Raw genomic sequence first — 15,311 nt, 5'->3', positions numbered from 1 at the left:
CCTTTTACTGATTTAAGAGAGAATTAGCATGCATTAGTCAGCACAAGCAAGACAAAGATCCTCTGCCAGTCAGTCCCTGTTCCATCACAGTGCCCGCCAGGAATAAAGGATCATGTCAAAACCCTGCAAAATAAAGGGCCTATCCCACTTGGTCGTCATTTGAGCGTCGCGCAGGTGGCGCACAAAGATTTTATGAACCCCAAAATCCTAGGGCGCCGCGCGTCGTGACGCGTAAGTGATGTCGTGTACATGACGTCCAAATGACGCCCAAGTGGGACAGACCCTTAACCATTTTCTACATCCAAGGAACCTGTTCTCAGTGAATGCAGACATTATTGAAGAAACTTACCACTGCCTCTTTGCTTAGATTTTAGCCAACCATGGAAAATGGTACTTGAAGATCAGACCTCGCAGAAACATTTGGGTCTACTGGGCAACTATATGTTTCTGAGACCTGAACCACCAGCAGCAGCAGGCACCTCAATCAAATATGAACAGTTTGTTTTAAACTGCTTGCGTTACTTCAGTATGCGTTTGAGAATTTCAAATATCTCCACTTTGAATGGAATGACGTGCAGAATCACTTGCAGTAGTATAAGAATGTTCTAGCAACCATATGACATTGAATATGCCCACCAAAAATTCTGCAAGATCTTAAATGCGCCAAATGCAACAGGAATTTGAATGATTACAAATTTTGTGCCTTGCCTCATCTCCTGCTTGTAGCTGTCTTGTTGCTCCACTTTGATTATTGGCTTCACCACATTGCGATCACCGAAAGTGGAATCACTATCCAATCTATCTGAACTCTACAGAAAACAAAACATTTGCAGTGTCAGGTTTTGAAGAGAAAGAATACAGATTACAACAGGGGTTCCCAACCTTTTTCGTCCCGTTTCCCCTGGCAACTTTAATAGCACATAACAATGCTATTTCACATATCAGAATCAAACACAGTCAGTCAATGAGAATAAATATGTACAAATCCAGAATCAACAAATTACCCCCCTGGGGAGGCAACATTTACCCCTGGAGGAAAATATACCCCAGGTTTGGAATCCTTGGTTAGAAGATTGCAAGGAGTCAGTACACTGAATATTCCCAAATCTTCAGATCAAATCGCTGATCATTCCTCTACTTGATACCCAAGGACCAAGTCTGAATCGCATTTTAATTTAGAATGCAACTGTGAGTATTTGAACTGAATGTACCATTCTGTGTTTGACATTAAATAATTGTTTATTTGACATCAAAAGTTGTGAAATACATGAATACAGGCCCACATTCAATTTCCCGGCAACAAATACACCCGCACCTCCTTTAATCCAGACAAAATTATGAGAGTGCATTTGAAATCCTCTCTGCAAGTTTCCCCGGGAGAAAGAGAGAGAGAGAAAGAGAGAGAGAGAGGGCGAGAGAGAGGGCGAGAGAGAGAGAGCGAGAGAGAGAGAGCGAGAGAGAGAGAGCGAGAGGAAGAGGGAAAAATAATCTGGGGGGCTTTTGCTTTCTATCCATTCCATGTACATATCTGAGCTCAATAAGAGCTCAATAAAAAAAAGGAATTTAATCAATTTTAAAATAAGGCTGTAACGTAACAAAATGTGGAAAAAGTGAAGGGGTGTGAATATTTTCTGAATGTACTGTACAAGTTGGGCCAAAGGGCCTGTTTCTGTGCTGTAGGACCGTAACAGACTTGGTTGGAGAACCGACAAAGTGGATATTGTATGTAGGGTATGACGTCACATTAAGCAAGGAACTTTCTTTAACACAAATCTAATCATTTTCTGACATGGGTGGTAAAGAAAAAGTAAATTTGTTATGATAATACAGCCAACATTATAAGCAGTATATAAAGTAGAAAACTATAATGATTAAGAAAAAAATATTTTTTGCAACTGGATTTCATATAAAATAGAAACAGGAGCTTTGATTTCAAAAGTGAAAGTTAAAATACCTTGCTTATGGGTAACGATATACCACTGTGAATGTCTCCGTCAATATCAAATGTAGTTTCCTGGACACTTCTAGACCCTTGCCTATAAATCACAGCAATTAAGATTCAGAAACATTCTTCAACTTAATTCTCTATTGCAACGTTTTATCCAATTACAGTATAATGGTATTTCAGATAAATAACAAGACCTAGAAATAATAAACTACATTAACTAGGATTGTACAATATATTTAAGATAGACACAAAATGCTGGAGTAACTCAGCAGGACGGGCAGCATCTCTGGAGAGAAGGAATGGGTGACGTTTCCGGACGGGACCCTTCTTCAGACTAATGTCAGGGGAGTGGGTGGTACAGAGATAAAATGTAGTCGGAGACAGTAAGACCGGTTGAAGAACTGGGAAGTGAGAGGGCTATTTGAAGTTAGGGAAGTCAATGTTCATTGGGTGTAAGCAACCCAAGCGAAATAGTGACCTCCATAATGTTTGGGGCAAAGACCTATAATTTATTTATTTGCCTCTGTACTCCACAATTTGAGATTTGTAATAGAAAATCTCATGTGGTTAAAGTGCACGTTGTCAGATTTTATTAAAGGGTGTTTTTATACATTTTGGTTTCACCATGTAGAAATTACAGCTGTGTTTATACATAGCCCCCCCCCCCCCCCCCCCCCCCCCCCCCCCATTTCAGGGCACCATAATGTTTGGGACACATGGTTTCACAGGTGTTTGTAATTGCTCAGGTGTGTTTAATTGCCTCCTTAATGCAGGTATAACAGAGCTCTCAGCACCTAGTCTTTTCTCCAGTCTTTCCATGAGGACCAAAGTTGTTCCAATGAAAGTCAAAGAAGCCATTATTCACTTGGACCATCTCCGACATCTCCCTACCATTTCTAGATCTCACTGTCTCCATCACAGGAGACAGACTATCGACTGACATCTATAATAAACCCACTGACCCCCATAGCTATCTAGACTACATTTCTTTCCACCTTGCTTCCTGAAAAGACTCTATCCCCTACTCCCAATTCCTCCATCTAAGTCACATTTGTGCCCAAGATGAGGTGTTCCATACTAGGTCATCAGAGATGCCCTCATTCTTTAGGAAACGGGGGTTCCCCTTTCCATTATAGATGAGGCTCTCACTCGGGGTACAGCATGGAAACAGGCCCTCACCCCAGCGTGTCCATGCCGACCATCGACCGACCTATTCACACTAGTTCTATGATATCCCACTTTTGCATCCATTCTCTACACACTGAGGGCAATTTACAGAGGGCAGTTAACCTACAAACGCCTCGTGTCTTTGGGTTGTGGGAGGAAACCCACATGGTCAAAGGGAGAACGTGCATACTCCACGCAGACAGCACCCAAGCTCAGGATCAAACCCAGGTCTCTGACACTGAGGCAGTAGCTCTACCAGATGCATCACTAACACCAGCATTTGAATGAAATTCTGGTTTGGATCATATTTCAAATACTATGCTACTTGCACAAAATACCATCAAATTAGTGATAACTATAACGATAGTCCACTTGGCTTACATTTTACTTCACAAAATTATTAACATGGAAACAGTCGTGTCAATTCTGAGAAGCTTCCAGGGAAATTGTATTAAGGGGATGAGTGTGGTTTTCACAGTGGGTGTGGGCAACTGTTGAGTGAATATTGTGCTTTTAGAGTGATGGGCGACAGACGCAAATATTTGGATTGCATTAAGAAATGTTCGAGTGCCAATTTAAGCTGGCCCATTTCAAGAAAAATCACATCAGAAACTGATTTATTTTCCTGCAAATGGTAGCAGAAGACAGCATATCAGGTGGAAGTACCATGCCACTTGGATCCTGCAAATAAAATTTCATGAATGTCTCCAAACCTGACGTTTGGCCACTGAACCAAAAATGTGAGTGAAAGCACGTCTCGTGAATGACTGTAAATTCTGACCACTCGAGGCACCTTAAAAATCGTTTGTCATGATGAATATCAAATTCATAATGTGAAGATATAATCCAAAGACATTTAAATCTTTTTTATGCCCACGAGACATTCATTTAGTGTAAAATAAACACACACATTCAGAGGCAGTGCCATTAAAAGGCAGGCACTTCAGATCCAACGAATGTTAGCACAATCAGCATCTAAAGGTAATAGTTCAGCTCGTAAGAAGCTTTTAAATTGCTCCAGGTCCCAGATCAAAGCATCTTTTTAAGGTTGTTCTGTTTACCATCAGAATTACATCAGCAATGAATCTGATGGGGCTAATTGTATGACAGACAGACCAATGCCTCTCAGTAAATAACAGCTATTTCACATAATTAGTACTTCATCGATGCAAGATAAACATTTATATACTTACTTAGTTATGATTGAGAAAAACATATGCAGTAAGAAAATTATGAGGTTAAGGCTATTTAATACTTTTTCAAAAAATGGCATTCTAAAGTTAACACTGTTCACTTAGATGCAATCATATGATATTCTAACAGCTTCAACATATATTTAGCAAATACCTCCTGATTAAAACCGGTCAATAAGCATATGTCAAACTGGCTAAACAAAAATAACATACCCAGATTTAATTTTCTGGCCCTTGACCATGGGTCCTGCCTCCATGGGTCTCTTGGTCATATGATTCTGACTAGGATCCACAAACTTGAACACATGCGATGACCCAAACTGGATGTTCATACCACTTTGCAACATGACTGTTTCAGTAATATGTTGGCCATCCACATAGGTTTCAGCATCAAAGCTGCGAGGGGTAACTGTTACTATTCCATCCATATTGGTAAGATCACAATGATGAGATTGAATTCCTGGACCAAAGAGCTACAAAATCAAAGTGAAATTTAATCACACACAAAAGTTAAATCTGCCATCTGCAGTAAAATCAGTGTTGTTTTTGAAAATCATCCCCTTTACTTGCAACTATGTTCCCTCATTTGACACTCCTCTATTATGGTAACATCGGAACATCTTATACTTCAATCAGATGATCCTTAATTTTTCTCCACTCCAAAATATATCGATCCAATTTATTAGGCACTTATAATAGAACACTGATCTCATTTCATCCCATGAATTAGCTTGTTGAATCTCTTTTCGACTGTCACCAATGAGAGAATGCCCGTTTTTAAAAAAAGGACTCACAATTGAGCCCCAAACTCCAAGTGCCGAATACTTCCTTATTTCTAAATTCCAATTCCCTTTCAACAACAGGTTACAATAAAAGAATAGTGGAGCACACACATGAAACTACCTCCCCCCACCAATGTTACGGGATTGGATTTGAATTCCTAGAAAACAATTTAAAGTGGTTATTACTAGTCCAAATATAGGTCAATTAAAAATACATTCACAGGTCATCTTTTAGATGCTTTTATTGAGAACGGTACAGAAAATTAATTTTTACCTGAATGGAGTTCTCATCAGACTTTTCAGTGCCAACATCAGTTACATTCAGTTGTAAACGGTACAGTTTTGGTTTATCTCTGGAATCTGAACCATCTGCAATATTTTAAAATATAGTTTAACCTCTGTGCATCGGATTAATTTCAATTATATCATCCATTTAAAATCTAAATATTTTGTTAATTTAATATGAATTACTGGAAAAATATTAGCAATAAACATGGAAAGTAGTTTTGATGTTTGGATGGTTTCAATTTTATTCCAAATTCGTCAACATTTATTGTCAACTTCTGACTGACCTTAAGAGGGCAATGTGGAGCTGCATTCTTGAACTTGAGTACTTGCATCACAAGCTACACACCGCTTGTAATGAAAGTATTTCAAACAGTTCATTAGTCAGTTCAAGGTTCAGGCCAAATGGCAGTGAAGGAAAGTTCCTATTCGTGGCTGAGGTTGCATGTATAGCATTCAAAGAAGGTTTGGCAAGTGGCATTTGTTGATCACACACTGCAACTCTAGTACCGAGGGTTATCATTGGTCGACACAGTGGGCCGAATAGAGCTGTTTCCACACTCTATTTCTCTACATTCTAAAGTACCTCTAAATGCTTAGGCTGCCAATCTATACCTTATTTAGGTTTGAAGCAGCTTTGTTGGATCAAACTGTTAATAGCAGTCTAATGCAAAGTTCCTACTATAACTTTAGTTTGAAATGAACTAAATGCAAACAAAGCGAAATGGAAAACTGCCATTACTTATATCAAAGGATATATTATTCCTCAATTACTAATAACACAAACCACGTGCACAGTACAGATTCTAAAGCAATGATCATCTAGTTTGGTTCATCCAATTACAACAAAAAAAAATGACAATTAACTGTTACTTTATACAGCAAAGTAAGTTAATGCCACTGTAGTATCTGTCTCAATTACCACCCCCAGCAGCACCTTCAAAGCACTCGCCACCTCCATGTAAACAAGGGTGCCCTGCACATCTATTTATATTATAAAACTCTGATCTTGGATGTTTACTTGTGGGTTTGCTTGCTTGCTTCCACTTTTTCTTTGATTCACATCTCCTCGAACACCCAACGCAGTAACGGTATTATATATTCCGGTAGAGATTTACCTCATGATCTCAAAAATCCCCTCATCTGAAAACTTGACTTCTTATTTTCCGAGTTTTTTACTAAAATTGTTCACCAACCTGACATCTTTTTAAAATCTAACGTGCTGAAGCGAGCTAGATGACGTCACAGTGCCTCTGCTCCTCGTGGCAAGCTGCGCAGAATTTTCAACGCGCAGCCCCACTGTTTTCCACGAATTGCAAGTTTCTTGGACCAGCCGCCGCCCCCACCCGCCCCCCCCAGGTCTCTTGATTGAAGCCGTTGAGCACGTGCTCAAGTTGTGCTGTGCGCTCCGCTGGGCTCCTCCAAGTTCTACAACATGGCGGTGCCGGTCGTTATCACAGCGCGGGCAAGCGCAGTGGAAAAGTGGCCGTGGCGGCCATCACAGGGGACGACCCCTTCTCGTCTCCCCCGCATGATCGTCTTTCACGCTGGTGGGCGGGCTTAACCTCGCGGAGCCATGATCGGCTGTCCCTCCACTGCTTTTCACCGTCCTCAGATCTCTCCGGGTAAGGAGAGGGGGGGGCGGAAGGAGGGAGGGGGGGGGGGGCGGAAGGAGGGGGGGGGGGAGAGGAGAGGGGGGTGGAGAGGAGAGGGGGGTGGAGAGAGGGCCCTCCCTCTCTAGGGAGTGGTGAATATTGGGACCTATGGGTGTGGTGGAGTATTGCGTTTGGGAACCAGCCCTCCCCTGTGATGCCGCGCCCCCCCACCCCTCAATCTCTACCCCCCTCCTTCTCCCTCTCTACCCCCCTACCCTCCCTCTCCACCCCCCCCTCTCTAGCCGCGCGCGCGTGTGTGTGTGTGTGTGTGTGTGTGTGTGTGTGTGTGTGTGTGTGTGTGTGTGTGTGTGTGTGTGTGTGTTTGTGACGCCAAAGGCCCCCCCCCCCCCGCAACGGCGCGTTGAGGGAACGGGACACAACGGGTCCCCCTTGGTATAGTCTCCTTTAAACTTAAACTGCTCTAACCATAAAGCTATGCCCCTAGTATGTAGTTTGATTAGTTTAGAGATACAGTGTGGAAACAGGCCCTTCAGCCCACTGTCCATGCCAACCAGCAATTACTGCACACACTAACACTATCCTACACACAGCAGGGACCACTTACAATTATACCAAGCCCATTAGCCTACAAGCCTCACAACAGTACCTCTCCCGAGACAGAGAGACAGAGACAGACAGAGAGAGAGAGACACAGAGAGACGGTGAGAGAGAGAGAGATGGTGAGAGAGCGACCGAGAGAGAGCGAGAGAGACACTCAGAGAGAGGGTGAGAGCGACGGTGAGAGAGAGAGAGACGGTGAGAGAGCGACAGAGAGAGCGAGAGAGAGAGAGAGAGAGAGACAGAGAGAGAGAGAGAGATTTAAAAAAATTTTAAACAATGCAATTTTCATTGTGGGGGAATGGGATAGGGGAGGTGAGGAGTGGGGAGCAGAGGGAGAGGAGGGAGTAGGGAGGGAGAGGGAGGGGAACGTGAGGAGGGAGAGTGGGGGAGGAAAGGGAGTGGAGGGAGAGAAGGGGGAAGTGGGGGTGGTAGAGAGTGGGGGATAGAGAGAGGAGGGCAGTGGGGGAGGTGAGGAGGGAAAGTGGGATGGGGGGGGGTGGTGAGGAGTGGGGAGCAGGGAGATAAAGGGAGAGGAGGGGGGTAGGGAGTGGAGAGGGGTTATGGAGTGACTGATGGTAGGGAAAAGGAGAGGGAGGGAGAGGTGAGGAGGGAGTGGGGGAGGGGAGGAGGAGAAGGGGAAGAAGAGGGAGGGTGAAGAGGAGGGGAGGGAATGCTGGGGATGAGGGGAATGGAGGAGGATAAGGGCAGGTAGAGGTAATGGAGGAGGGGAGGGGGAACAGGGAAGAGGGAGGAGGGGAGGAAGCAGAGGAGGGTTGGTGGAGAGTGGGGAAAGGGAGGATAATAGAGGAGGGGAATAGGGGACTGAGAGTGAGAGATGCGTTCACATTGATCTTAGAATTTACAGGTTATTGCCATTCTGAACTTTAAAAACGCTGCAGTCAAGCTCCCACATGCCGGCCGCGCCTGCGCAGTTTGGGGAGGGTTACCGTGACTTGCATCACAACGGGGATCTCTGACGTCATAACGGGAACCCGTCAGCCGCGCCTGCGCAGTTGGGACCTATGGGTCAGTGGTGGTATATTGCTTTGGGGGACGGCCCACCTTACTCACCATTGTCCTGTGATGTAAATGAAACAAGTTTTGTTCAGATCGATGGTACATTTTACAAGTTATCGACATTAATTTAAACGTTATAAAAAAACACTTTAAAAAAAACTTTTCCACTTGCCCTGCCAGTCAACCACATTCGATGTCACAATGACGCCACAATGGGATCCCAAATTTCATTTACATAAAAATCCGCGATTTTTAAAATTCTAAAAAAAAATGTTTTAATCAAATTCTTCCGTTTTCATTAACAGCGAAGATTGTGTTTCGGTTAAAGAAAAAAAACACGATTTCCATTGAGAAATTCTTTTTTTTTTGAAACCATCGTGATTTTCATTGTGGGCGGGTGGGATCGGGGGAGGTTTCATTTTAAAAAAACATCACGATTTTCACTGTTTGAGGAATGCGATAGGGGGAGGTGAGGAGTGGGGGAGCAGGGGGGGGGGATAGAGGGAGAGGAGGGGGGTAGGGAGGGAATAGTGGGGTAGGTGAGGAAAGAGAGTGGGGGAGATGGGGGGGCATAGAGGGAGCGGAGGTGGGGAGTGGGGAGTGGGGGATAGAGGGAGAGGAATGCAGTGGGGGAGGTGAGGAGAGTGGGGGGGGCGGGATAGGGCGGAGGTGAGGAGTGGGGGAGCAGGGGGATAGAGGGAGGGGAGGGGGTAGGGAGGGAGAAGGAGGTGAAAGTGGGGCGGTGAGGAGCAAGAGTGGGGGGGGGGGGATAGAGGGAGGGGAGGTAGGGAGTGGGGGATAGAGGGAAGGAATGCAATGAGGGAGGTGAGGGGGAGTGGGGGTGGGATGGGGAAGGTGAGAGTAAGGAGGGGAGAGGGGTTATGGAGAGAGGGAGGGAGTGATTGAGGGTAGGGTAAAGGAGGGAGGAAGAGGTAAGGGAGGGAGTGTGGGAGGGGAGGAGGAGAGGGGAAAAAAGGGAGGGTGAAGAGGAGGGGGGGGGAGTGCTGGGGGATGAGGAGGAATGGAGGAGGAATGGAGGAGGATAGGGGTAGGAAGAGAGAAGGCGAGGTAATGGAGGAGGGGAGGGGAAAAAGGGAGGGGGTGAGGGGAGGAAGCAGAGGAGGGTTGGTGGAGGGTGAGGAGAGGGAGGATAATGGAGATGGGGAATAGGGGACTGAAGAGGGAGAGTGAGATGCGTTGACATTGATCTTATATTTTATAGATTATTGCCATTTTGAACTTTAAAAACCTCGCAGTCGCGCTCCCACTTGCCGGCCGCGCCTGCGCAGTTGGAGGAGGGTTGCAGTGACTCGCGCCACAACGGGGATCTGTGGCGACACAACGGGAACCCGTCAGCCACGTCTGCACAGTTGGGGGCTTTCAGTCAGTGGTGGAATATTGCCTTTGGGAACGGGCTCAACGGGTCCGCACTTGGTCTAGAGGATTACTGAAATCCATGTACACAACATCCACTGCCCTACCCTCATCAATCAGTTTTGTCACCTCCTCAAAAAGCTCCATTAAGTTAGTAAGACATGATCTGCCGTGTGAAAAGCCATACTAACTGCCCCTAATTAACCCATTCTCTTCCATTATCTTTTATTAAAGATTCTAAGATCAGTTAGAAAAAGGTAGATAATGATGAAACTTTGTAACAATGTAACTTAAGGGCCTGTCTCACTTGGCGATTTTTTCGGCGACTGCCGGCATCATTGACTGATGTATCAGGTCACCGAATAATTCGCGACGTGACGCGGCGTGATGACATATTGATGAGCGGTGTTTTTTCAAGTGTCGCAACATTTCTTTTGTCACCGCTGGATTTTGAAATGTTCAAAATCATTTGGCGACACCGATATGATGATGGCAGTCGCCAAAAAAAATTGCCAAGTGGGACAAGTCTTTTAGGTCAATTTTGAATGCAAAATACATGCTCAATTGGTCCAGGAAATCTTGGAAAAACTCTCTTCTCCAGTCTCTGAGAAACCAATTTATAGTACAAATGACATGGCTTGCTCAATGGAACCAACTGAGTATAATCAGGACTGTGCTGGCCTGGGAGAACAGAACATCAATCCTTTCAGCAAATTGGGAGGAATTTTAAAACTCTTCAACTTTTCTACATGCATTCTTTTGAGGAAATCACGAGAACGATAGCTTTGAATTTATATCACAATCAATAATTTATTTCCAATTATTTCCACCCACTTTAACAGAAATATGCTTTCTATTTAAAGACTTCATGTCCTCATTTAAGTAAGTAAGTTTATTGGCCAAGTAGTCACATACAAGGAATTTACCTTGGTGCTCCGCCCACAAGTAACAACATGACATACAGTGACGAATGACTCAAAACATTAAACATTAATAATAATAAAACATTAATGATAAAACACCATTGATCAAGCATGTGAACCAACAAAATACCAGATCAAAGGGAGGCCAAAGATTTTTGGCTGTTGAGTAGAGCAACTACTCGTGGCTAAAAACTGTTTTTACGTCTGGCTATGGCAAGCTTTGACAATCCGGAGTCACCTTCCAGAGGGAAGTGATTCAAAGAGTTTGTGGCCATGGTGAGAGGGGCCAGAGATGATCTTGCCCGCTCGCTTCCTGGCCCTTGCAGTGTACAGTTCATCAATGGAGGGAAGGTTGCAGCCAATAACCTTCTCTGCTGATCGGACGATTCGCTGCAGCCTCCAGGTATCGTGCTTGGTGGCTGAGCCAAACCAGACCATGATGGAGAAGGTGAGAACAGACTCTACGATGGCCGTGTAGAATTGGACCATCATTGCCTGTGGCAGATTGTGCTTCCACAGCTGCCGTAGGAAGTACATCCTCTGTTGTGCCTTTTTGACTGTGGAGTCAATGGTCAATGGAGTCAATAGACACTTAAGGTCCTTGGAGATGATTTCTCCATATCTCTAATCTTTCATAATGCTACTAAACTGAGATAACTATTCTTCCAATTCTGATTATCCAGGATTTCATTGCTCCACCACTTGCTGTATCTCTCCTCTGGAAGTGGAGGACATGGCCAGCCTGCTCTACTGAGCAAGTCTTCCTGCTCTGCATTGCATAACTTCCACATTCTTTTGTCTATGTTCTCACTTTCTAACTATGGCCACAATGATTAACACAGTATGCCTGTCCCAATATATCCTCATGGTCACCCTGGTTTTACCCTAGAGGCATTTCCCCTCCCCCACTCCCTCTACAGATCAACAAGATTCTTCTGTCTCCTTCCCAATTTTATAGGGTCTTTAACCTGAAACATGATCTTGTGTCTCTTCCTACAGAAGTGGATTGACCTGCCAAGTATTTCCAGCGTTTTCTGGTATTATTTTACAGAACCTCACATTTGGTCAAACTTAAAAACACTTGCCACATCTTTGTCCACTCTCTCAATCAATCCTTTTCTAAAAAAGGCTTTTTAATCCAATTTATTTTGTGCACCATTGATAAACAATATATCTGAAACAACAGTTTATTGGCAGACTGGATGGGCAGACCCAACTAAGAGTTATGAGAAGTAAAAGAAAGTGAACTACCAAATGTTAATTCCCAACTGCTTAACTGGTAGCGTTCAGCAATGGACTTCTATGACATGAAAGACCAAGAACATATAGTGCCAAAATTGCAACCAGTGTCAAAACATAGCAGTTTAATTTACCTCACTGGTATTGGAATTCACATATGCATTCCATAAGACCATAAAACGTAGGAACAGAATTAGACCACTTGGCTCATCGTGCCAACACCACCATTCAATCATGGCTGATCTATTTTTCCCTCTCAACCCCATTCACCTGCTTTCTGCCTGAAACCTTTGACACCTTCACTAATCAAGAACCCATCAACCACCGCTTTAAAAATACCCAATGACTCAGCCTCCACAGCCATCTGCGGCAATTAATTCCACAGATTTACCATCCTCATGTGAAATAAATTCCTCCTTATCTCGATTCTAAAGGTATGTTCTTTTATTCTGAGGCTGTGTCCTATGCTTCTGGACTCTCCCATTCAGTTCATATGCATCTGCAAATCACCTTCTTCCCCCTCTGTATCCACCAATCACTGGCCACGTTTTGACCCACCCCACCTCTCTTTTCCAGCTTTCTCCCCCTGCTCCAGTGTGAAGGATCCCGACCCAAGATGTTATCTGTCCGTTCCCTCCACAGATGCTGTCTGACCATCAAGTTCATCCAGCATTTTGTTTTTTTGCGCAAGCTTAGAGCATCTGCACCCTCGTCTCTTTATGCCGGAGGAACTCAGCCTTCTGAAGGAACAAGAGCATTTTGGGGGGCAGCAAATCAGATAACAAGCCACGAAGGATTAAACAGAACTTGTAAGTCCAGCTGTTGAAATAAACTTTTGAAAACTTAGTATTATAGTGCATCTCTTACCAGGACTCAGCTCAACAAGGTATGGCATTTTCTCAGGAGGCAATGATGATCCATAGCTTGAACTATCGTTCCTTTCTTTTCCTTTTGATGATCTTCCATCTTGCTCTTTTTGCTTCCTTGCATTCTTAGGGATATAGTCAAGTGGCCTTTTCTTTAACTGGAAAACTAAAGTACCTGGTTTAAAATATATATTTTTTGAGAAAAAGGTGATGATTATCTATTAGCCCACACTTAGAATTACCCATCCAGTATTGTTTAAAATACATTAGGAATGGATGATAGGGAAAGGAAACAGAGGTTGCTTATACAGGGAAATGGTTTATAAATTCTGATGGGTTTAAATTAATAAACGGCATAGATTAATTCCCAATGCTTAGTACATTAACTACAAAGTAGCCATTTGCTAACATTCCCAAGAAAATGTATGCTTTGTTTATATAATTTCCTCATACTCAACAGCGATAAGACAGAATTCCTCCTCATAGGCTCCAAAGCCACACTCAGCAAAATCAATAACCCCACTCTCACCATCGACGGCACCACTGTCTCCCCATCTCCCCAGGCCCGCAACCTTGGCGTGATCTTTGATTCCACCCTCTCCCTTGAGCCTCACATCCGCCATGTCATTAAAACCTCCTTCTTTCATCTCCGCAACATCGCCAAACTCAGACCCTCTCTCACACCTCCCGCTGCTGAAAGACTCATCCATGCCTTCATCTCCTCCCGACTGGACTACTGCAACTCACTTCTCCTTGGCATCAGCTCCACCTACATCAACCGACTCCAACTGGTCCAGAACGCAGCCGCCCGACTCATTACACACACCAAATCCTGGCATCACATCACTCCAGTCCTCAAACAACTTCACTGGCTTCCCATCTCCCACCGGATCAACTACAAAATCCTGATCCTCACCTACAAAGCCCTCCACCATCTGGCCCCCCCATATCTCACTGACCTCCTCTCCCCCTACCAACCCTCACGGTCCCTCAGATCCACATCAGCCGGTCTCCTCTCCATCCACAAGTCCAACCTCCGCAGTTTTGGGGACAGAGCCTTCTCCAGTGCAGCTCCCAGGCTCTGGAACTCCCTCCCCCAACTGATCCGCAATTCTGTATCCCTCACCATCTTCCAGTCCCGCCTCAAGACCCATCTCTTCACCTCTGCCTATCCTTAGCCCCACGTCCCCCTCCCTTTTCATCTGTGCATTAATTGCCTCATATTGTGTTTTGTATTGAATTCTGTCTTTACTTTGTGTACTATTCATGTCTCTACTATTTATTTCATTCCCCTTACATGTTTTTCCTCTACCTACTAAATTTTTGTAAGGTGTCCTTGAGACTCTTGAAAGGTGCCCATAAATAAAATTTATTATTATTATTATTATACATGTAGAACTGCTGGGACCAGAAAAAGCATTCAAACATTTTTGGCATTACATGATAGCAAGTAAAACATTTTACATTACTTAATAAAAATGACCCTACCCTCATCTGTAAAATTAACATTATGTAACTGAGCATAATTCTGTAAAAGAACCAAAGAAAACACTTCAGCTTCTTGATCCTTCAAATTTGTATTAACAATGGAAGTGCTCCATTTGAATCTACCCGCTGTTTTTCCGTCATAGTCAGCGTGGGAACAGGCCCTTCGACCCAACTTGCCCACGCCAACAGATAATAGGTTCAGTAGTAGGCCATTCAGGCCTTCGAGCCAGCACCGCCATTCAATGTGATCATGGCTGATCATCCCCAATCAGTACCCCGTTTCTGCCTTCTCCCCATATCCCCAGACTCCGACCAACATGCCCCCATCTACAGGAATCCCACCTGCCTACAACTAGCCCATATCCTTATAAACCTTTCCTATCAATGTACCTATCCAAATGTGTAAGCATTGTGATCGTACCTGCCTCAACTACCTCCTCTGGCAGCTTTGATATACCTACTGCCATTTGTGATTTAAAAAAATGTTGCCCCTCAGATTCCTATTAAATCTTTCCTCCCTCACCTTAAATCTATGTCCTCTGGTTCTTGATTCCCTACTCTGCGTAAAAGACGGTGCATTTCCCCTATCTATTCTTCTCATGATCTTATATACCTCTAAGATTACGCCCTTATCTTCCTGCACTCCAAAGATTAAAGTCATAGCCTGTTCAATCTCTCCCTATAGCGCAGGCCTTTGAGTCTTGGCAACATCCTCGTAAATCATCTCTGCACCCTTTCCAGTTTGACAACATCTTTTCGATAACCTGATGAGCAAAATTGAACACAACCCTTAATATGGCCTCACCAATGTCC

General features: G+C 44.1%; 1 protein-coding gene across 11 annotated transcripts in view; it reads right to left on the bottom strand.

Annotated features, from left to right (window-relative positions):
* The window catches only part of afdn (afadin, adherens junction formation factor), a 207,932-nt gene that overhangs the window by 83,982 nt on the left and 108,639 nt on the right, over positions 1-15,311 (bottom strand). For all 11 annotated transcript variants that reach the window (XM_033025695.1, XM_033025702.1, XM_033025694.1 and 8 more), the window contains exons 8-12: positions 13,012-13,185; positions 5,365-5,459; positions 4,522-4,781; positions 1,955-2,036; positions 709-809 (exon numbers count right to left, since the gene is read on the bottom strand). In XM_033025695.1, coding sequence (XP_032881586.1) covers positions 709-809; positions 1,955-2,036; positions 4,522-4,781; positions 5,365-5,459; positions 13,012-13,185 — 712 coding nt within the window. The remainder of the gene's footprint in view (positions 1-708; positions 810-1,954; positions 2,037-4,521; positions 4,782-5,364; positions 5,460-13,011; positions 13,186-15,311) is intronic.

The sequence above is a fragment of the Amblyraja radiata genome, chromosome 8 (genome assembly GCF_010909765.2).
Source record: "Amblyraja radiata isolate CabotCenter1 chromosome 8, sAmbRad1.1.pri, whole genome shotgun sequence".
Taxonomy (NCBI): domain Eukaryota; kingdom Metazoa; phylum Chordata; class Chondrichthyes; order Rajiformes; family Rajidae; genus Amblyraja; species Amblyraja radiata.
This window is presented reverse-complemented; position numbering and strand designations above follow the sequence as displayed.